This window comes from Melopsittacus undulatus, chromosome 1, assembly GCF_012275295.1.
Source record: "Melopsittacus undulatus isolate bMelUnd1 chromosome 1, bMelUnd1.mat.Z, whole genome shotgun sequence".
NCBI lineage: Eukaryota > Metazoa > Chordata > Aves > Psittaciformes > Psittaculidae > Melopsittacus > Melopsittacus undulatus.
Genome location: NC_047527.1, coordinates 57,050,280 through 57,073,861, shown reverse-complemented (window position 1 = coordinate 57,073,861; position 23,582 = coordinate 57,050,280). Strand labels below are relative to the sequence as shown.

The following is a 23,582-nucleotide window of genomic DNA, read 5'->3' as shown; positions in this document are numbered from 1 at the left end:
TCTAACTTTTGCATCATCATGCCTCCAAACGAAGAGTACAGAGTTTGGACCTGGTGCACAAGGCTGATGACAGCCACTATCCACACCCTTTACCATTTTCCTTTTAATGATTTACTATTTAGAAGATCATTAGCTGGAAAGAAAAAATGTTTCCATAAGCATACAAGACATCCAGGCTCATATCCCTAATTACTATTCTTTGGAAAGATGACAGCACATTTCACTGTAATTATTGCTCAGCTGGATGTGTGCTTATGAAAAAGAACTCATTTCAGATTATTGTATAGGATGTTAGAACGTGTGGTGTTCAAAACCAGCGAAGAATAGACCTGATATTCTTATTGATTTCTATTCTTATTGATTTCTATTCTATTATTGATTTCTATTCTATTATTGATACTCTTATTGATTTCTAAGCATAGCAAAATTATTTGCAATAGACCTTGTGAATATTCAGTTTCTTTGCACAGAAGCTCTGTAAAGATGTTGAAAACAGCTTTTAAAACATAATTGAAGGCCAGATTAGGAAAAGACATTACAGAAGACAGGTGTCTTCTGCATAAAATGCAGCAAACTCAGGTTATGGCTACTGTGACTCCAGCATGTAGAGAATCCATGCTGATATGTTATAAACTAGCCCAAAGCATTTTAGTATGTCCTTAAAATATAGTCCTATTTAAAAGTTGACTAGAAAAACTGGAAGGTGCTGCTTGAAATATGTGATACCTGGGTGTGTAGATGTCTCCATACTTATTTTCGTGATGCAATGAAGTTGTCATTCCACTTTACTGGGTTAATGAAGTTTTTTTTTTGATGTTCTGATAGTGAAGCGTCAAGCAGAAAGGTGTGAGCTGAATTTTCTTTCTGTGTATCAGCTGAAATTTGGAAGGTTTGTGAACTTAGAAATGTATTAAAGCAACTAAAAAAGTAACTGAAAACAGAACTTTGCTCTGGATTTTCTACTGAAAATAATTCAGTACCTGAAAAATTTAGCAAGTGAAATTTTGTTCAAATGTGTTAGATGAAGAAGTTGCCTGTGTATAAAGGGGAACAGTACTTAGCCAGTCATATCTGAATTACTGGTCATCTTGGTATAAAAGGATGCGTAATCAGTCCTATTCTGTTTTGTTGGTTGTTTATTTCTATAATGTGTGAAGTAATTTCATTGAGAGTTGGGAAAACAAGTTGTCCATGCCAATTTTCAGGACAAAACAAAGCATACCTAGATGAAACTAGCCCCTTACACTTAACTTAGATCATTAACTAACTCAAAATTCGGTCCAGTGAGCATAAGGACAGCATATACTGCATCCGCCTAAAATAAAAAATCTCAACCAACCAAACTAGCTATCTTCTTTTGAACTCTCAAATAACTTTTAATAGTATAAATGGATGCTGATTCAAGAACTGCACAATGTTTTGCCAAACATTTGCACTGTTGTACTACAGCTTTTCTATGTCTGATATTTATGGAATAAAAGCTGTATTGAATCTAAGTTAAGCTAAATTAGTTCCTTTCATTATGGTATCTTTTCATTTTGAAGATGGGAGCACCTATATAGCCTGTATAGAATATGCTAATGGGTAAGATCAGTAAGGCTTAATAAGTATAAATTGAAGTGTGTATCAGAAACTGTTGTAGAAAACATAAAATATTATGGAATGGTCTTGTTAAAAATCTGATCATGGCCACTATATATTAAGTTGCTAAATGACACATCAAGGATCATCTTGCCAAAAGGCAGAGATCTGAAAGCAAGACAAGTATATTCACTGAAGTAAAAAAAGCCTACTGACTCAGGAACTTCTAGTAAAGGGAGACAAGGGCCTTCAAATAAAGGTGTTGGCACTTATACCTGTGTTTGTACAGCTACATTTGTAAAAGACTTGGAACAATTTGCTGCATCATTCTAAGATTATGTTTGTATGCCATGCTTGTGCAGGAGCTGGAAGTATTTACTCCTTCATACTGAAAGACATCCGTCTTCATGCTTATGTTTTGACATTTTGTACAATGCCATATATATTTGAGTTCAGCTGCCTATGTCTTATGACAGTAATGCATTAGAGGTAAAAATCTGTTGAAGGAGCAGAGTTTGAGTTGAATGAGAATTCAGGAGTAGAATGGAGTCTATTGCACATCTAAAACTAATCTACAAAGATACTTCCAACTTGAGAGAACAGTAGCTATCCCTTTGACTTGTGCTGCTGCCTGCCTCCATCTAAACCAGCACTTCCAGCTCCCCATCTCTCTTTGAGACTATGCCTTGTGCTGTATTTACACTACTGAAAACAGAGATTCATTTTTCACTAAAATCAATTGCTAATCCCCTATTTTTGGGAAGGCTGTAAAAGCTGAGGCAAGTAGCATCAGAGGAATGTCATTGCCCAGCAAATGTGTTAGTTTGTCTGCCCAAACCTGCTGTGTAATGGTTCCTTAATAAACAAATAAACCATCAGCTGACACTGGACATAGTCCTTTAAAAAACATAAATTTAAAGTTTGCAAAGGAGTTGAAATGTATTACCCTCCCCCCCCCCCCCAATGTAATATTAGAGCCTAGAAGTGAGTTACTATACTATTTCTCATTGAAGAAAGTATGTGTCTGTGCATATGTTTAAAAAAGGATAAAAATTGGCATTTGCTTTTCTGAGATATGTGGTCTTCCTTACTCTTTATACACAATACTATATTCTTGATATACCATGCTTGTGTATGTATAAGATATTCACTACAGAGATCTGAAATGGCCAAGAATTTTAAGAGTTTGTCCCTGTTAATTTTAGCTTCTGAGTCTTATACTCCCAACTGCTTAAAATAAAACCAGAACTGCATATTTTTAACTCTAAAATAAGCAATACATGAGAAATTTTAGAAATCTTGAAAAAGTTACATCAGGCAGGTATTGAGCGTACTTTGCCAGAAAATATTTACAAAAATAAATATTCACAAAATATTTCCTCATCACCTTTTTTAATGTTAGATAGTTCCCAGGTAAAAGTAAGGGCTCTTTACAGTGTAAATGTCAGTCCTCAAGACTCTTACTTTTTTGCTGGGTTGGAGATCTGTACCTTAGACGAAGATGTTTTAAATGAATATCTGTGAACAGGCATTAGAAGAAAACATGGATTTTTTTTTCCCCTTTAAACAACTGGCAGGCTTCATTAAAAGTTTAACCTTTAAATTAAAGAACAGTATAGGAGCCAACTTGCTAGACTCTTCTCCCAGAGATCCCCAAACCTCCTGTGATCCAGCCCAGGAAATGTCCCTCCTTGTTTTATTCTTTCAAGTCGTACTACTCAGACTGAATCTCTTGCAATTAGCATTGCCTGTCCAGATAAGAATCTGTGGTATCTACCCCATTGCTTGTGCAGTTAGACTGGTGGGTTACGCTCACAGGCCTGCTTGGTGATTTATAGGTTTCTCTGCGGGGGAAAGTTACTGCTCAGTGAGCTGAGGTTTGAATGTACAGTACTGCTAGTTTATTCCACTTCCGTTTTTAAATAAAGTTGTGAACAAGCTCATTTGAAAGTGAACTTACTGTACTTGAAGTAGGCTACCTGGCAAATTACTCAGCTCTAACTTCTAGCTTCATTTTGTGAAAAAGGGTGGTTGGTTGGGGTTTTTTGATAGACAATTTTTCTTTTTATTGAACCTTATTAATTGTTATTTATGGAATGTTTATACTTTTATTCTATTAAGTTAACCCGGTCACCATTGCTACTGTTATTAAGTTACATTAAAAAAGAGACAATTAAAAAAAAATTACTATGGAAGTGCTACAGGGCAAAGGTGAAGTACAGAAGTAAGGCCTACAGTATGACCCAGGCTAGCATTTTACCTAGGTTCTGTTTTAAATGTGATGACTATCTGCCTTAAGCATAAATGGTATTGCTTGCTCTTATGGGGTACACATCCTTTAATTGTCTGACTTTTCAGCATTCTGCATGTACTGCAACATTTATAGATGTGTGTCTTTCTCATCAGCACTGTGGATGTTGGGGTAAAAATCATCTGAGTAAATGAAACAAGAAAATGGCTTACATAGTTGATGGAAACCCCGGAAAAGGCTGGGAGACAAGTAACTCAGCCAGAATGCAAAACAAGTCTTATGGACCAGGCTGGATAGGAGCTGCCTTGAAGGAGTTTTTGGTTTCTTTTATGAAAGCTGGTGGTTTTGTAGTGTCAGAAACCACCTATAGTTATTTAATGCTACTAATTTCCTTCAGCTTCTAGAAAGACAGAGCTTCTCATTTAAGATTTCATTTGAAGCATTTCTTTGTCCTAATTCATCTGTAAATAGGGTGTTGTAATAGTTGCTTATGCTGAACAGAGTAGCTGCCAGTGCTTTCAGGTTCTTTAATGAAAGGCACACTCATTGCAAATTGATTTATGAATTTTAAGAAACTTCTGGGTGTGCTCTGAAACAGCATTGATGTTAGTCTGCCAGCCTATTGCCCTTGTAATATGAAGTTTCTAAATGTCAGATGTGTATTCCCAACAAATGTGCTTATTTTAGAGTTAACCTATGACATCCATTTTTTTCTTCACTGTCTCCTTGTTAGACATGAATATTCCTTGTGAGGAATGGGAGTCTGCTCACTCTCTTGTGAGGAGATAGCAATGTCATTTAATGACTTCAAATATCCCAGCTTGACAGGTAACTTTTTACTCCATCACTCATTACTATTGCTACAAAATTTTAGGCTTTTTTAATAAGGTGAATTTCAGGTCCAGCAATCAAGGGAATACAATTATATGACCAAGTGCAAAAAGTGAACTTGGGCTGCCTATTGGCACATGCTTGAGTAGTCATTTTAAGCACTGTAGTTACACCAGCTTTTCGGTAGATGGCACTTTCACCAAGACACTTGGATTCACATATTTTGTGATTTGTACCTTTACCCCTTGTTGAGCTTCATTTTATGCTTTTTCTTGAAGGGATTCCCTGGATCCTTGATTACTGCATTTTCTCTATTGCTCCCAGAGATATTAGTGATACTGCAGAACGGCATCAGTGCTGTTCACAGGTATTCTGTGATTGCAATGACCTGTTCTTCAATCCTTGCCATTTCCTACTGGCATAAGGTTAATTGAAAGCTATGAAAATTTCAGAGCCTTAGCAAGCTCGTCTTATGTCAGTCTATTGTAATACAAGTAATATTTAAAAAACAAACTGAAACAAAACAAAAAACAACAAACAAAACTGTTGTAATAACTAAATGTAGTCTGTAATATTATAAGTACCAATTACTCCAGGAATTAAAAAGTCCTCTCTAAACTATTATCAAGCAGATACTTCTGCAATAAGGGCCAAAGTCAAAGTCTTTAAAGAAGCTTAATAACCTAAATGGCTTAAATTCTGGAAGTGTCTAAACCCTCATAAACGTGCTATCCTGCAGAAATTTGAGGCCTGCATCAGGGGTATCAGCTTCTTTTTACATTTAGGGAATACTGGATGTATAAGATACTGTAGTAATGTGGAAAGGACAGCTTGGGTGAATGATGAGTGAAGTGTTAGGGGAAAAGGTTGAGGCAGAAGCACCTCCAGCAGGGACCAAGGGACTATTAACCTTAGCTTGGCATACCTTGCTGTCAGGCAGGGTGGGGAACTGTTTCAGCCTAGGAGGAGACTACAGGGAAGCAACCTCTGTTGGAGGTCAGCAATCTGGATGCATCAGTTGTTCAGTCATGCTGTAAGCTCAGAGGTAGAACCTTTCTTTGAACCATATCTCTGTTTCCTGTTTGCACTCAGTCTCCCGTGCCTCCTTCTTTAGGGTGGGGGCCCTGCTGCATGGACTACCAGTGTCCGTCTCATACAATGCAGGGCATGGAAGGCAAGAGAGGTAAGAATAGAGTGAGTGCACCTAAAGAGTGTGCTATGATTTTTCTACCTTGTTCAAGAGTCTTACTTCAGGCACTTGGGACTTGGGCTTGAATGAGGACCAACCAGTCTGATAGCTGTGAGCTGGCAGCAACAACTGTATGGCTTTGCAAACACTGAAAGGCAGGAACTTGGGTATATGGCAGGCTTTGCTTTGGGGCTGGGTATCTGTATAGTGATCCTGCAGAGACAGATAGGCACCAAAGCAGCTTCAAGGACCTAAGCAAGCATGCTTACTAAAGTTAGTGATTCATATCCATACAGAAAGTGTTCCATTCCTGAATCAGGCCTTTATTATTTTAAACTCTTAATTAAGTCTCTTTGAACCCAGAGGTGCAGCTACTCACTGATGCTTATTTGTTTTCTTTTATTTGTCACAGGCTTTCATTTACCAAAATATTTCAGTCAGATTGAACTAGAAGTATTTCAGGGGATTTTAATCTATCCTTGGAAACTGTGACCAATTTGGATACTTTCCTGTGCTATTCTCTGGCTATTAATATGGGCATACATTTGTAGGCGGGTCTTCAATGGGTTACTGGACCACTACCATTCTTATTTTACAGGTTGATTTAAGGTTCATTATGTGTTTATTGCTTCTAAGTTATTTCTTATGGAATAGTACTGGTTTTCTTTTTTTAATGAGTTGATGTTTAATAGTCAAATGACAAATATTAAGAAAAAGAAAGTTTTCAGATATATGAGAAATTAATTAAATATTTAAAATTCACGTATTTTTCATGTCTGCCTACTGACTAGACATCAAATATTTACAAATTTCAGAATTGAACACATTTAATATTGTGTTCACTTTCATATGCATCAGTCATATAAATATTTTAGCTACTCTCTTCCAAACCCACTGCTGATGTGCTGATTTTTTTCTTTGCTCTAATTTCCATGAAGTTATTTCACAATACCTGAGCTGTTAAGTTATGCCTACTAAGTTATTTCACTGTTAGTTAAGCTCTTTCATTTTATGATTTCTTAAAGCACTGTCTAGAATCCAGGTAGTTATGCAAATTGCTGAACGTCATTCACTGTGTTCTTCCTGTATCAATGAATGTTGGGTTTTGTTTTTTTTTGTGGGGGGGAGGTTGTTATTAGTTGTTTTATTTTTGTTTGTTGTTGATTTTTTCATATTATTTTTGGGGAAGGAAAGCGGTGGGTTTTAATCCAAAGTAGAATAACTTCAAGGGATTCAAAGGATATCTCATGGAGTAAAACTTGATATAGAGGCATAAGAAAGATAAGAGATAGCATAGAAAATGTTCATTCTGGCTTTGTGAGAGGAAATTTCAGTCTCTCTTTGCTGGCTAATGCGCTTATCTGAGTGTGCAGAGAGAACATTTTTGTAGTTCTTTTATTAAATATGCTTGGAACCTAATTAATATAATACATTTTTGTGTATACTTAAATGTTTTCTGTTCACACAAATTATTGGAAAAATCTTGTGGTTTTCATGATTTCAGGGGAAGGGAGATGGAGTGAGCTAAGAAGGTACAAAACTGATTTTGTGCTAGAATACAAATACACACAAAGTATAAATAAATTCTGGCATGTTTAGATTAAATTTTACTGTCAACTTCAAAACCATTTCATGCATGTCTTCTGTTTATTTTACAGTATAGCTAGAAAAATTTCTAGCTGTTTCATTTTACTCTGACCTCCCCTTGGAGGGAGTGCTATGCAGACTTTCTGAAAGCTGGGATTTCTGCTTATATTTTAATACAAATGTCCACTGGTGATCATATTCAATGAGTCTAAATCCAGCTTAAGTCTGGTGTTCTTTATTGTTTTCAGATAGGTGACTGAAGATGTCTAGCCAGAAGGGAACAGTAGGTGCTGGGATTTATGGGAAATTTAAATGGTAAAAAACGGCTTGCACTGAAATGTGTTTTGATTCATCCTGGTCTGAAAATATTTTTGAGACATAGTAAGTTGTGGGACATTGGAAGTACTATGTTATACATGAGGTACCAAGATCTCTCCCTCCCTTCAGCCTCAGGACTCTCCCTAATAATGCTGGAAGTTAAAATGAATCATTTATGAGCATCAGTAGACATATGGGTGGTGCCTCTTTGTAAACTGGTATTTTGTTGATGCAATATGTGTGACAGCCTTTTAGTTCTGAATATAAATGTTACTGAGAGGAAATCAGGTTGGTTCACAGAAGAGATCAGCCAGACCTTGCAGTACATCTTGTTGAGGAGCAGATATCTCCACCAGTACTGTTCTTGAGAAACTAGTACATGTAGAAGAAAAAATGGAAGGTGAGTGTTTTGAAACTTTACTATCACTTGACTCAGTGCTGAAAGTGGAAATACATAGGTCAGGTGTAAGGACAAAAAAAAGAAACTGTTTTGCTGTGTGGAATCAAGTCTAGAAATTCCTTCTATGGTTTAGATTTTGTTTGTGGACCTAGTGAGAAAGAAAAAAACAACTTTGGAAGAAAAGCTTTCCTTTTGTAATGGAAAACGAGAGCTGTTTTAAAAGAATTGGTGAAACAACAAATTCTGAGAATTATAGCATGGAAAAGAATACATTTCATTTCCAGCATAAATGATAAAGTACTAGTTTTCAGTATTCTCATGCTAGAAGCTTGTATTTCACAATGGATACCTGAAGTATTCTCTCTGGAATGAAGGTAAAATGTGAGTTAATAGAGAAAACCCAGTGACTGGTACTGAGCATAGGGTTTCTACCAGAGAGAGAAAGCCAATAAAAGATATGAAATTGATTATCCTTTAGTATTTTCTCCAAGATGTCTTTGCTTAAGAAGGCAATTGTTAGCACCTTTGTGATCCAATTGTGATAATTAGCTCTGATAAGCAAACTGTGGGCTGACTTTAAAGAAATTCCCTGGGAAACATGTAATATATCAACTCCCTGATGTTCTGGTTTAGCTGGATTAATGAGTGGATGAGGTGTAGTTGTCTTGGTTTGTAAACGCCTCCAGAGAATGGGTGAGGACTTGCCAGGTTCTTTCAGTGTTCTTGACCACAGGAATTTATCATGTGTGCTATAACCACTTCTAATACTTTTTGTTGAACCAGAACATTTTGTGTTATGGTTGAAAAAATCTCATTAAGGTATGAGATTTTCAGTTCAGTTCTGTTACTCTTTCTTGTCAGCAGGTATGATGCATTCATGAGTAATAATGATGTAATGCATTGCTATATTTTTTGGTTGTTGTTGATGGCGTGCATGTTTTTAACATGGGTAATGCCCAGAACTGCATTTATCTGCTGATCTTTGCTGAAGAGCTGAATGATCAATTCGTTTAAATGGTGAGATGAAAACTGAGATTATTTTTGTTCAAGGAAAGAAACCAGAAAACGCTGGGGGGTGGGGGAGTTTGTGGTTGTTTTTTGCTGGGTTTTATTTGTTTTCTTGGTTGGTTTTGTTGTTGGTTGGTTTCTTTTCTCCTATCCATCCTCCCCTCCCAATTCATTTCAATTATGTTTTACTTCAGGAAGTGATCCTGGGAAACTCTACTAGATTGTCTTGGAAGTGTCCTGGTCCCATGGGCTTAGCTATGACTTTCCTTTTATGTGGATACACCCTTGTTTCTTGTTAGGAAAAATTAGTTTCCACTAAATACCAACTGTATATTCAACATAGTGCCAGTATAGTTAGAGAGGTTGCATTGCTTGATTTTTCTGTAGTCTTAGCAAGACCAAACTTAACCCTTTAGAATTAAAATAGTATACAAGACTTTGTAGTCCAGTAAAGCAAACTTCCAGAACTCCTGAGAATCTGTGGCTCCCATTATCTTCAATTAGAGTGAAACACTTTTGAAAGTAAAACGTTGTATTTAAATAGGTAAAAATGAGTGTTGCCACCCATCCTTCTGGCACCAGGATCATAATTACCCTGATGAAATGACTGATACCCAGGCAGGATGCCTAAGGGCAATCAGCTAAAATTTTTGTTAAACTAATCATAGCACTTGGGATAGATTTGTCAACATTTTTTTTTTATTTTTTAGTATTTCTGTCTCCATAAAGTTCTTCAAAGATGTTTGCAAACCTTTATGACTTAAGGACATGCAGATTGAGACATTTCATGCATATCTAACAGTACTTACAATTTTGGGGGAGATATTTATTTGTTCCTATTTTTTAATAACTCATTTAAGCTTTCAAACACCTATTTTTAAATAAAATCTTTTATTAAATTTACTTTATTATCTTATTGCTTGTATAAAAAACTCTCAACTGAAAGTATGTGCAAAACATCTGCTGTCTAGCTGTGGTTGAAAAGTAACTGTAGACAGTGTGCTTTAATGTGGAAAGAATATTACAGTGCAAAATCAATTTTTCATGTAGAGATACTAATATCATCCCTCAGCATCAGGTATTTATTAAGCAAGAAGGTACTATATAAAAGATGTGAAACTTGTGCCACAGCTTTATAAGGCATTATAACGAGTTTCCACCTGCAAGCTAGGGAAGTGGTGAGCTCGTAAGGATAATTTTATGGATGTATATGTCAACCTCAGCGTTGCTGAATTTTGAGCAAACTCCTGAATTAATTTTTTAAACAGTTATCGCTGTCTTTCATCTTTATCTTCTCTTTCATGTAATCTTGACCTCAGCCAGTTATGGGAACTCAACTATCTGGTTTTAACTTTGTGTTCCTTTCTCCATCCTGCAGTCATCGAGCTGGGAGAAGTTGACCTGAACTGCCCTTCAAACTGCCAAATTCATAATACACAATTCTTTGGAACTGACAGACAGATAATAAGGAGAGGACAAGCCTTCAACTTTTATGCTCGCTTTCAAAACCGGGAATGGGATGACTCTGTGGACAAGGCCATTTTCACCGTGGAGACAGGTAGTTACTCCCAAACTCAGTGTAGTCTTTCCCAGTCCTTTTCTGTTATGTAATATTCTCTGTAGTCTTCTGTGACAAATAGTATCTGCTCACACATCTTCTGTGCAAAGAGACTACCTTCCCCTAGCTCAAGCAATTCTGCTAACTTTTAAAGTTTTCTCACTCTGCTGCAGAGGTGACAAGTGAGAAAGAAATCCACCCTTTGCTTTGCATTGCAAATGATGCCTAAACAAATTACTCACTTTTTACATGTGCTTTGTTTAGTCTGATGAAAGTTGTATTTATTTTCCTGAAAAGGCCTCAGACCCTGTGAATCAAATGAGACAAAATGTAGCTTCCCAATGGGCAGATGTCTAGATCAAACCTGCTGGAGTTCTTCCTACAAATTTTATCAGCCAAAATGCATCAATATCAGCATGTTTCCTCCTTCCAATGCCTGCATCGGCCGTTACATTCTCAACATGCAAATCACATCTTGTGGTCATACTTATCAGCGATGTCTTGGAGATTTTTATGTCCTTTTTAACCCTTGGTGTGCAGGTAAGAACTCTAGTGATGAGATTATTTTAAGAAAAATTCTAGTGATGAGAAAAAATGTTGGACATATGTATTACTTAGCTCATAAGTAAGGGATGGAGTCACAGAAACAGGGATGGATTTTTTTTTTTGTTTTCTTGTTTGGTTTTTGGTTTGTTTTTTTTTTTCTCTCCAAGTTCAAGACTGTCTCCAGCCAGTGTTTTGATTTGGTTTCTTCATGGTAGTAGGGATGTAATATATTCCCTCCCCCCAATCCCTTTTATAATGACTTGACAGGGCAAGAAGCAATTAGCACACACTGAATACAGGAGGTTTCCTCTGAACAACAGGAAACACTTTTTTTAAGGTGAGGGTGACTGAGCACTGGCACAGGTTGCCCAGAGAGGTTGTGGAGTCTCCATCCTTGGAGATGTTCTACATCCACATGAACATGATCTTGGGTAACCAGCACAGCGTGAATCTGCTTGAGCAGGGAGCTGGACCAGATGACCTCCAGAAGTCTCTTCACACCTCAAACATACTGTAGTTCTGTGAATTCTGTGGTATCATTATAGAATCATCAAATCATAGAATAGTAAGGGTTGGAAAGGACCTTAAGATCATCTAGTTCCAATATAGTATACAAATACAAAATAAATTCCGTAGATCTGTTTCTGATAACAAGTAGATCTGGATTTTGTAGGACCTTGCCAAATCATTACATATTTACATTGTGCTTTTGATTTGATAAAAATCAGATACTGAATTCTAAGAGCCCAGTGATTGACTTCTAGAGCAGCTTAGTGTGAAGATAAATTGCAATTTCTATAATTCAGTGTAATATAGCAAGGAGAGACCTAATAAAGATAATACATAGCTGTAAGTAGAAATGAATTGTCTCTGAATGTTTAAAGAGCCTGAATCCTTGAACATGTTTAAAAATATAAATCGAAAATAGGTAGGAAAAGAAAGAGGGATCCAGTCAAGTAGAAGATACAGAAGTGCTAGAAATGTACATTTGGCTGACTGATAGTTCTATATCTTTTCCAGATGACCCTGTATATATGGACAATCAGGCCCATAGAGAAGAGTATGTTCTGAATGAACATGGTATACTGTATGAAGGAGTTCACAAGCATATTACCTCTCGACCATGGCACTTTGGACAGGTATGTTTTAAAGGCTTCTTAGAAATCATAAGTGAAGTGTTATCCATACATTTTAAGAAATGCATGGTTATATTATGGGACTTGAAAAGTTCTAAGTACCAGTCCAGATTATACATGCACAATACAAATTGTCTGAGAATTTCACTGTAGACCAAATAATTGAAAGGATTTTTTCTATAGTAAAATTAAGGAAACTGCAGAACCATTGATGCCTGTTTTAACTTCTCTTTCATCAGTTTGAAGATGGAATTCTGGATATCTGCTTGAAGATCCTAGACATTGGTGCAAGTTATCATCATGGCTCTGATCGTGACCGTTGTTGGCGCAATGATCCTGTGCATGTCAGCATGGTGGTAAATCACATGGTAAGACCTCTAGATGTGTGTGACCTCTGAACAGGTCAGAACACACTGAATTATATTACAGAAGGACATGTTGAACTGTAACATAGTATGAGTAACAGCGGAAATCCTTTCTGTGCTCAGATTCACAGAAAAAGCTAACTTGTGACACTAATATCTAATGATTTTATTATATACTTAGGATTAAAGATATGGTCAGCTATTTGAGAAGGTGATTTTTATTTTCTCTTTCTAGATAAGCAGCCATATCACTAGCAGTATAATGAAGATTCCAGAAAACAATGATTACCTGAAGGGAACAAAACCATTTTCCTGGAATGGAAGTGTCCCCATTCTTCAGCAGTGGTACAATGGCAGATGCAGACCAGTCAGATATGGGTACTGTGGGTCTCTTGCTTCAGTAATGTGCACAGGTATGATATTTCAGTCTACCCTTACTCAGCTATCTGAAAAGAAAGAGAGAAAACCAGGATCAAAAATCTCTCACCCTAAAAACTAGTGGAAGGATATTGAGCATTTAATTAAAAAAAAAAAAAACAAAGAAAGTATTTTTCTCTTGCTATAATATGGTATGGCTCCTAACATAGTGTTTGTTATCAACCTGTTGCTTTCCTATATATCATGAAGAGCAAGAAGAAAAGCAGTACTGTCTTTTCTGTGACCTTTATATCATTCAGCTATCAAATCTATGACTTTATTATAAACACAGAGCAGTTGCAGCATTGTGGAGCCAAAATATCCTTTGGGTGAAGTTTAAAGGCTGAGAAAAAACACTGAGATATGAACAGGAAAACTTGTAGCAGTGTACCCTCCAAAACATGAAAGCAGCAGGCTTCTATGTTATTATACTGCAAAGAATAAGATAATAGTGAACTATACAGACAAAAAAAAAGTTTGAACTTTTTACCATTTATTTACTGAACCTGCTTCTACACATTAAATTTAATTGAATAGATATTGAATTGCAATTGAATTGATATTGCAAAGGTGAATCTATGTGTACTACACTGTTTACAACAAAATGACTGTGCTTTATTAATCCCAGATCAGGTTCATTATTCTGGTCTGGGGATTTTGGGGTTTTTCTAGTATAAGCTGGAAGAATACCAAGCCATTTCTTTCTGCTAGGCTCTTTTCAGACTGCTTTCAACCACATAAAAGAAGTTTTGAAGACAGAATCAGGGCATCCCAAATATTGCTTTCTATCCATTGTATTTATATGATTGCAAGGTAGAATATAGGAGACTGATTTATAAAACAAGTGAAGGATTTGCTTGATTAATTACCATTTGTAATGACTCATTAATATTTATTTTTTTTCCCTACAGTGATGCGCTGTTTGGGAATTCCAAGCTGTGTTGTCACAAGCTTCTGTTTTCCAAGCTCAAATGAGAATCCACTTGGTATCAATGAGATTTTTGACTGTACTGGAAAAAACCTATGTGGCAAAGACAAGCTCTGGTAAATAAGAAATACACAAGTTCTTTTGTTTTTGATTTTGGTTTTGTTTTGTTTTTTGATTAAATGATAGAAAGACTAGTGTAAATCTAGCACATCAGTGTGTATCTTTCTTTGTTGTGACAAAGCATTTTAGTTTCCTAAAAATACATTTCCAAACATGTAGTTACTGACACAGGCAGTCTGCTCAATCTACATTTTCAGAAAAGAAAAAAAAAAACACTTGTGAGAAGTTATGCTACCTACTTACCCTTCTCAGTTAAAAGAATAAGGCCATCTTGTTTGATAATTTTGTTGTCTTCCTGAGATTTTTTATCATAGATTGCTTTATTCTTGTAAACTTTTCAATTCATTTTCATATAACTATGACATTATCACTTATCCCAGCAGAATTTCATGTTGTCACCCTTGGTCTGTGTGTTCATAGTTTCACTGCACCAGAATTTTGTTTTTGTCTCATCTGTGAGAGCTCTTAATGAATTTTCTGCCCTTTCATGTGTCAAAAAAATAAGGTCAAACTGAAAAACAGGGGAAGGAGTATCTTATTTTAGCACAGATTATTAAAAAATTTATTCTTTGTTAAGCCATTTAAAATGAAGACTAAGACAGTATGTGATTTTCCTGTAAAGAACCAGGAAGAAGATAGTAGGAAAATAAACTACTTAAAGGAAAGAACTGTGCTGACACATTATCAAGTGAAAAAAAAAAGGGCTGTAATAAGTGTTTTGCAGTCAAGTCTGCAGGACAAATTTCCAGTCTGAGTGATATGAAGTAAACCTAAAAAATCCTGTCCCCAAACATCATTAAAAGTTTTAAGACACAGAGAGTCTTCAGTTGATTAAAATGTTATCTCTGACATGATTTTCCTCCATTGTATGGCATTGAACTTGGTGATCCAAGAGATGTCTTTAATCCATATATCTGCATTCTACAGGCGATATCACTGCTGGAATGAATCTTGGATGGCTCGCAGAGACCTAAAACAGTGCTGTGGTGATTGGCAGTGTTTGGATCCAACACCTTTGGAAACAGGCAGAGGTAAATGTTTACTATAACTACAATTGTTTTCTTCTTATGTTGTTGAGTTTTCCTACTATTCAGGTTACAACCTACTATAACATTGCTATCTGGCTTAGGTACAGCTTGTAGCGGTCCTACCTGGGTTCGAAGCATCAGAGAAGGGGAACTGGACTTGGACTATGATGGTCATCATCTGTTTTGTCGAGTAAATTCAAACTATGCTGGCTGGCTTTCCCAAAACAATGCCAAAAGAACCAAATTTTTCTGCGATCCTTGGCCATGTGGACAACGTCTAATCACCAAGCGTGTTGGCAGTGAGCAATTTGAAGACATCACTGGGGCTTACAAGTATGAACTAGGTATGATGAAAAGCCATTAAATAAGTTAGAGGAAATTTTCAGTGCTAATTATATAAAATTATTAGTGTAATCTGTCCTTTGTTAAAACTAATAGAACAATCTGAAGTTGTATTTTTTGAGAAAGAGGAAGATGCATTTCTGTTCAAAGATCTTGATTCTTAAACTTCTAAACACATTTAGATGATTAAAATGAAAGAGATAGCAATTCCATTAATATAGGATAGGATATTTCAGTCAGAAGGGACCTACCATTTTCCTCTAGCGTAACTGCCTGTAGCACCCTTCTGCTTCAAAGATGTGTTTAACTGAAAGTTACAGCATATTATTAAGAGCATTGTTCAAATACCTCATTCTAAGGCATTGACAGGCTTGGGATATCAAACACCTCTCTTGGAAGTCTGTTCCAGTGGTTGACCACCCTCCTGGTAAAGAAATGCTTCTTCATGTCAAGTCTGAATATCTTCTGAGGCAGCACTGATCCATTCCCCCACATCCTGTCAGTAGGTCCCAGGGAGAAGAGCTCAGCGCCTCTCTCCACTTCTTCTCCTTGGGAAGCTGTAGGGAGAAATGAGGTTGCTCCTCAGGCTCCTTTTCCCCCAGTTGGAGAAGCCCAGAGTCCTTAGCCACTCTTCACAGGACATGCCTTTGAGCCGTTTTAATACCACTATTTCTATGTACAGGTTTTGGTGTCACCTGTACAGTGGTTTAAAATATTAGCAAACTTTGGATAATCTGAAAAAAAAAAAAAAGCAATCCTAAATTCTTTTAAGCCCAAGATTAACTTCTTTCTTGTTACTTTATGTACCAGATCTGTCAGAAAGTATGCCTGCTTACTGAATTCATGTATTAGGATATTCTGCTGTTCTTACTTTGGACTACTGTTTTTTTACTGATTACTGCCTTTCATCTTCCAGTAGCAGGGCGGAGTTCAACAAGAAAAATTGCATACAAGAATAATGAGTGGTTCACAGCTGATTGTAAAATTAAATTTTTTTTTGTAAATAGTTTACATGTAAATTTTTACAAAATACTATTATATTTTTCCTTTCTTTTTCTTTTTTTTTTCCTTCTTTTTTTTTTCAACAGAAACAAAAGAGAAAACAATAGCTTCTTTGTTTGAATGGTTTATTTTGGCTCTGAGAGTCCTGGTAGCATTTCATATTCACCCTAACCCCCTTATAATGAGTTGTATTTTGATTTTTGCACTAACTATACACTTTGAGATTTACATGACTATTTTTAGATTTCACTAATAAAATATTTTTTCTTAATATTGTTGATGTATTTATTTTCTTCTATGCATTCAGACAACCATACCTTGTGTTTCATCATCTGGTGGATTTGTTCTACAGCAAACCACTACACTAGGTTTCAGGAAGAAGGAAGAAGACATTTAATTTCCTATCTTTATTATGTGGGTAGATGTGTCTTCTTGTGCCTCCAGTGGATTACTTATCATGTATCTTCTTCAACAGGTTCTGTGAAAAACAAAGAAGCCTATTACCGGGCTTACAGAAGAATTTATCCAGGGTACTGCAATGCTTCCAACTGTCATATTGATAGAGAGTTATCGTCTCTGAAAAACCCATTTTTGAGTGACTCTGGTATTAACATGAGGTTAAAGATGGCTAATTGCCCAATGTATGGTGAAGATGTCCAACTGCACTGGCTGCTTGAAAATTTGCGCAATGAAAACAAAACCCTGAAGTTTAATTTGTGTGCACAAATAATAACCTATAGTGGCTGCCCATTGGATCAGTTTTGGAAAGACAGTGTGACTATCCCATTGGGTCCAAGGGAAGGTAAGAAGCTGAATTTGTCTTAACACCTCTTTGTCTACTGTTCTTTTCAAGTGATAGTTGATTTTTAGGACTAGTGGAGACTTCCTAATAGAGGTGGGAACTGAAATGAATACAGTGTTAAATATTGACAGCTGAATTCACTGTAGGGTGATGATGCAAAAATCAACACAGTGTGAATACTACATATATAGTGACAGGTAAATTGTAGTCTTTAATTTCCCCAAGACTTAGAGGTTCTTAGAATAATTTAAAAACTGATTTTAAAATAAGATAAAGCTGAAGCTGTTTTTCTCTTTGTCCAGAAGATACTAGCCTGTGTAAAACACTTGTGTTGAGCACTAAAGTAATAATTTCTAGATATACCATATACTGGGAAGTGCAAAGGCATATCAGAACATGAACACTTGTTTACAGGGTTAATATCTTTTTCTGGAAGAAAAATGTTGCCTTTAATTAAAACACATCATTATAAGATTAAATTTAATACCTGATATTAACATTCTGTTTTATCACACTTTAATTTTCCTGCTTTTTAAATTATTGCTTTAAGAATTACACTGGAATGAAATTTTCCAAACTTTGTGTAATAATAATGATAATAATAATAATAATGATGGTGATGATAATGTTTATTATAAACCAACTTGTAAATGCCCTGATAGTTACATTAACTGAAAAATATGAATCTGTTTGTTGCAAGTAACAGTGTATCTAACTAGGTAAGCTAAGAAAAATCATGTCTGTTTTTAAAAATGCTGTGATAAATTAATATTGTAGCCATTGTAAATGCCAGTTAAACTTCAGGAGAAAGAGGAAATATTAGCCAAAAATCAGAAAAAATAATTAAAATATTTTTATTTACAGTGAAAACAATTCCAGTGTGTGTATCATATAATCAGTATGGACCTTATCTCTGTGATCACAACATTATTAAAGTAGTTGCTGTCTCAGACCCAGAGTGTGGAGAAGTTCTGATGGTGAGCAGGGATATCGTGATCAACAGACCACCTGTTATTGTAAAGGTAAAGAATTTTAATTATGGGATTGGTGATATAAGAAACAGGAGGACTCTTACTGGCCACTTTCTAGGTACTATGCCAATAAACTTGAAATACTTATTTATTTTTTTTTCTTTCTTATCTTGGCAAGATCAGTGTGAATTTAAGTGTATAACATTTGACTCTAGAGTGATGTGTTTGTTTATTTTCTGACTAGTTACTGAACCAGCCAAGGCTGAAAGTACCATGTACTGCAGAGATCTCCTTCTGCAATCCTCTCCAGGAAGATATGAAGAACTGTGTAATGACGTTAGAAGGCTGTGGTTTGTTCAAAGAGCCAATGACCATTGAGTAAGATCATCAATTATTTAAATGGGGAAAATATTATTGACTAAGGTGTGCTAGATCAGAGCATGTTTCGAGGAAGACTAATATTTTTGGTGTTTAGGACCTGAACAGGACTTTTTGGCTCTTACTGCTTTGAGACTCCATTAAAAGCCTTAGTCCTCTTGAAACTGATGATCATTTACAGCTGGCAAGATATGATGCTGCTTCATTTTTTCTCAAGTTTTACATTAACTGTGTGTTTGAAATTTCTCTGTGAAAGGAAACACACAGTTTTCTTCACAAACAAAAATCTAGCTATGTTCTCCATCCCTTATAATCTTATTGAGTTTGTAATACAATTTCTCTAATTATTAATGAACTGACATCACACACGTGATCAATTAGAAAACTACAGTGAGAAACAGAAATATGCATTATGTTCTCATAACATGTTAATCACAGAAAGTGGAGATATCAAGGATGCTATAACATCCTAGGAAAAATAGTTGTTCATTAATATGCATTGATGTTCTTCATGACAAGGAGAACTGACAAAAGTATGACTAGTTTTGAGGGGAAGCAATTAGGAATTGTTCTTGCTGAATAGTAATGAACTCTATTCCACAAAACTGTGTGATACAAAGTAGGCTACTGGAAATGGAAAGCAGGGAGTACAGTTTTGAAGCAGAAGGGTGCTACATTTTTGAAGCATTCAAGGCAGTATCATGAATAAGCTTTTGGTTCCAATTGCAGAACCAACTATGGGAGTTTTCCAAATCTTGGGACAGAAGTTGTTCCTATCCTTTTCATATGGTGGGTTTATTATTTTTGGAGGAAGGCAAGAAAGACAAAGTTGTTATAACAGCATTTTTCTGAAAACATGTTGTAACAAATCAAGCCTAATTACACACTCTCACATTGTAGCTCTTCATGTCTCTGAGCAGGTCCGGATCATAACTCTTTTCCTTATCTCAATACAGTTTGGGAACACTGGCATCCAACCAGCAGGCACGGACCATTGTGGAGTTCACTCCTTATAGGCTTGGCAACCACCGGCTCCTGGCTAATCTTGGATGCCACAAGTTTGCCTACTGCAAGGGATGCGCCAAGGCTGAAGTGTGTTGCCTCACAGGCCAGAACAGTACCCTGCCTGTTGCTCAGAACGGTGCCCTGCCTGTCAGCCAGAATGGATCGCACCCGGTGTGTGAGAATGGCTCCGTCCACATGAATGGCTCTGGGCCTGTCCCAGTGGCAGACCCTGCTTTCAACTCCATGTGTGAATATGTATGTATCCCAATGTGCAACCCAAATTGCAGTGCAGGGGGCCAGCCTGTGTATGACTTTGTGTACCTCCCTGCGGGCCATCCGTTATGCAACTCCATCTGCAACCAAGGCTTCAATCCAAACATCAGTTCTGGTTTTGATGTGGGAGGTGATCCTGGCTTCCGTGTCGTATGTGAGACTGTGCCTTCTGCTGCATGTGCCCCGATGCCTCCATCCATGTATGGCTCTATGCCTGCCCCAGCTTCCAACCCTGTGTGCCCCCCTATGCCTCAAGTGGTGTTTGAGACAGGTACTGCTCCTGTGCACCAGCCTGGAGGTGGTGGGGGGCCGGTGTCCTACTCAGTTGCTGTCCCCACAGATAATGCGGTGAGTGCCCTGCTAACTCACTTCATGGCTGGCTCTGGCCCCACAGTGGCAACCCAGGCAGTTCCTACCCATGTATCTGCTCCACCATCCCACCCGATGTACTCTCCAGTAGCCCACACTGTCACCATGCCACCAACAGCTGGTGCCTCTGTCTCGCATGTTGTCTGCGGCTCTGCACCCTCTCCCACAGCCCAGCCTCCATGTGGCCCAATGCCCACCTTGACCTCCCAACCCATGAGCACCCCAGTAGGCCATGGTGTGTGCTCCCCAGCCTCCTGCTCAGTGGCTTCCCCTGCACCCCACTCTGCTGCCCGTAGTGCCACCCCAGCAGGGCTGCAGATGGGGAGTGCTCCCACAGCACGCACGCTGTGCTCCCCAGCCCCACGCCCTGTGGGACCCCCGGCAGCCCACTCACTGTACTCTCCATCCCCACGCCCAGTGGGGGCCCCTCCAGCCCACTCGCTGTGCTCAGCCACTTCTGTGTCTCTGGGGGCTGCAGGTGCCCGCACCACTGGCTCACCCCCCACTCACCCTGAGGACTCATCCAGAGCCTGCTCCCCAGCCCCAGACCCCCTGGCATCTGCCTCGGCCCGCTCCGTCTATGCACCCACCTCTTACTCGGTCTCCCGGGCTGTGGGCACCCTAGGGTCTCGCTCAGTATGCAGCCCTCAGTGGGGCCCCTCCTGTGACACCACCACTCGCCTGGGCTCCAACCTCACATGGGCTCCCGCCTCCCGCTCAGCATGGGGACGCTCAGGCTACTCCCCCTTGTCCCGCACTGCCTACAGCACGCTCACACGCCCTTTGTACAGCTCCTTGTCACGCTCCTACAACACCTTGACCCGCTCTGCCTACAACACTCTTCCCCACTCCACCTCTCCCTCTGCCTATGCTACACTGCCTCGCTCTGGCTCCTGCCCCCCTAGCAGCACCTTACCTCAGGTAGGGTCCCGCACACCCTGGAGCCCCAGGAGGAGCACTTATAACTACTTCAAACGCAAATACCTGTAATGGAGTGTAGCCTGGAGAAAAGCCAAAGCCAGTGAATTAAAGGCAGGGTGCAGACACATTGAAAGAGTTTAAAACATAAGGTGATGGAGCACGGCATGTGTAGTCCTGGGTATTTATTCACACGTTTGAGATGTGCCAAGAAAGCAAGCTTCTAGCTGACTTCTGAGGAATGCATTTGGTGTAATACTTGTATGTCTTGAGATACAGTATGGTGGAAGTGACAAACTGAACATGCTCTCCATAGAGCTGTTGTGACAATAGTTGCACAGTGCAGGTAATGGATTTACTTGCTTGGTTAAGCTGTTTTATAAAGGATGTGCTTTGACTCTCTCTTCTCTTGATTTTTTGCAGTGATTACTTCTCAGATCTCCTTGGGCTACAGCACTTGTAGCAAATCTCTCCCCTTGAATGAAATGTGCTGTCCTTGGGATATTGCAAAGAGGTGGCAGCAGACTTGCCTTACATGTTACCTAATATATTGGGTCCCTGAGCCCCAGTGTCGTGGCTTGGGTCAGTTCTGCACACACTCAAATTTTCTTAAGGGGCAGTGAAAACTGAGGAGGTCATGGAGTAATTAATTTGCTACAAATCAACCGAAGAGTTAAAAAAAAAAAGGGTAGTTGTAATAAATGTAGTATTAGTACTCTTGATGTATTACAGTTCCATTATCAGGAACCCAAAGGTTGGATTAGAAAGGCTGCAAAACTCAGCGAACATTTAATACCAACTTACTGGCTTACACATTTGAATACTTCTCAAATCACATATTCCAAAAAATTCTTCATGTGTATTGCATGCATTTAGGTTCATAGGAGAAGGTCTAATTCCAAGGCTGTGCTTTTTTGATTCAATATAGCTAGTAAACTTCTATCACCAGACCTGAACTAGGGAATGAAGTATGATGTTATCCTTTCTTTCCAACACTCAGCCCTCCCAACTAAAAGGTTAAGAAGGTGAATGAAAGTGTATTGTGTCTTTTTCAGTTAATTGGTACCATTTCAGTGCTAACCCTCTGCCAGTGTTTTAAGAATTGAAATCACATATAGTCACAATGGAACTGTCCCCTAATTTTGGATTTGCTCAGAATAATTTTAGATTTACTGACAACACTTCCCATCCCTCCATTATTTTCCTTTAGTGCTCTTTTATTTTTGGTAACAAGTGTTAGTGGGGTTTTGTGTTAAGATAATTTTGCTGGTGCTGCAGAATTTTCAATTGTGTAGTGATAGTATTTCAGTAGTATCACTTTAGTTCACATCCCTACGCTCTGTGATGAGATTGAGTAACCTTCAGGGGATTTGGGAAAGATGTGGTGTCAGATGGTAACTATGAATATGCCAGCACTATTAACTACATAGTAATTCTGAGTATGGTAGAAGAAATATTTGCCTGGATATTGTAGTGAAGTGGTCATAACTAATGACTTGTTTTTTTTTATGCAGTTTCAATAGTCTCTGCTAAGTATTTGCTGAGAATTTCTTTTCCTGACTGACAATAAAAATAGAAATTTAAAATCACCTGTAATTCTGTTGCTTTTGGGGTTTGGAGGTGGGAGGGCAGTATCTTTTCAAAAGTGGGGAAGGAATCTCTCCAGATGGACTGAAATGTCAAATCTTCTTTCCACTCCATTTATAGAATCATATTTCAATTTCTCTTATATTTCCTCTTCCTTTCCCTAAAATATGAAACCAAGGCTTCAAAATAAGATCTGAAGTTAGGGGAAATGTATAGATTTCCTACTATAACTGAAATAGTTTGGTATTAGAGGAAAAAATTAACCATCCTTTTTGCATGCAGTAAAGCTTTCCACTTGCAGATGCTTCATGAGGTTTTCTTTTTACTTCACGGTCTGCAAAACTCACAATCCACAGAAAAGCCAAAATGAACAGATCTTTCAGTGGCAGAAAAGTACCAACACTACTTAAGAAAAAATGTGATTTTTCTGAGAAAATGTTAATAGTACATGGTACCTGCTAGATTTTACCAAATAACATTTCAGATTTATTTTCCCAATAGTGGTTTGACTTCTCTGATTTTCTTCATTTCTGAGAATGAACCTGGTTCCATATTTCAGAAACTCCAAAGATTTAGTCCCAACCTGTTCATGTCACTGGAGCTGTCCAAAGTGTGTGCAAAATTTATTTACCACTCTTCTTGTCAAATATGTTGAATACATATTGCTTTTGA

The 23,582-nt window shown here is 37.8% G+C and overlaps 1 protein-coding gene across 2 annotated transcripts; it reads left to right on the top strand.

Moving 5' to 3' along the window:
* Nucleotides 1-5,779: 5,779 nt before the first annotated feature.
* On the top strand, nt 5,780-22,912 carry LOC115947215 (protein-glutamine gamma-glutamyltransferase 5-like). Of its 2 annotated transcripts, none has more exons than XM_031052805.2 (13): nt 5,780-5,846; nt 10,544-10,723; nt 11,021-11,263; nt 12,290-12,408; nt 12,645-12,773; nt 13,006-13,183; nt 14,099-14,231; nt 15,163-15,266; nt 15,365-15,607; nt 17,083-17,409; nt 18,274-18,431; nt 18,625-18,758; nt 19,715-22,912. In XM_031052805.2, the coding sequence occupies exons 1-13, from the start codon at nt 5,795-5,797 to the stop codon at nt 21,393-21,395; spliced, it is 3,681 nt and encodes a 1,226-aa protein (XP_030908665.2). In that variant the 5' UTR covers nt 5,780-5,794; the 3' UTR covers nt 21,396-22,912. The 2 variants fall into 2 exon arrangements, with proteins under 2 accessions (XP_030908665.2, XP_030908666.2); XM_031052806.2 differs by lacking the exon at nt 5,780-5,846 and adding an exon at nt 8,008-8,157.
* The last annotated feature ends 670 nt before the right edge of the window (nt 22,913-23,582 follow it).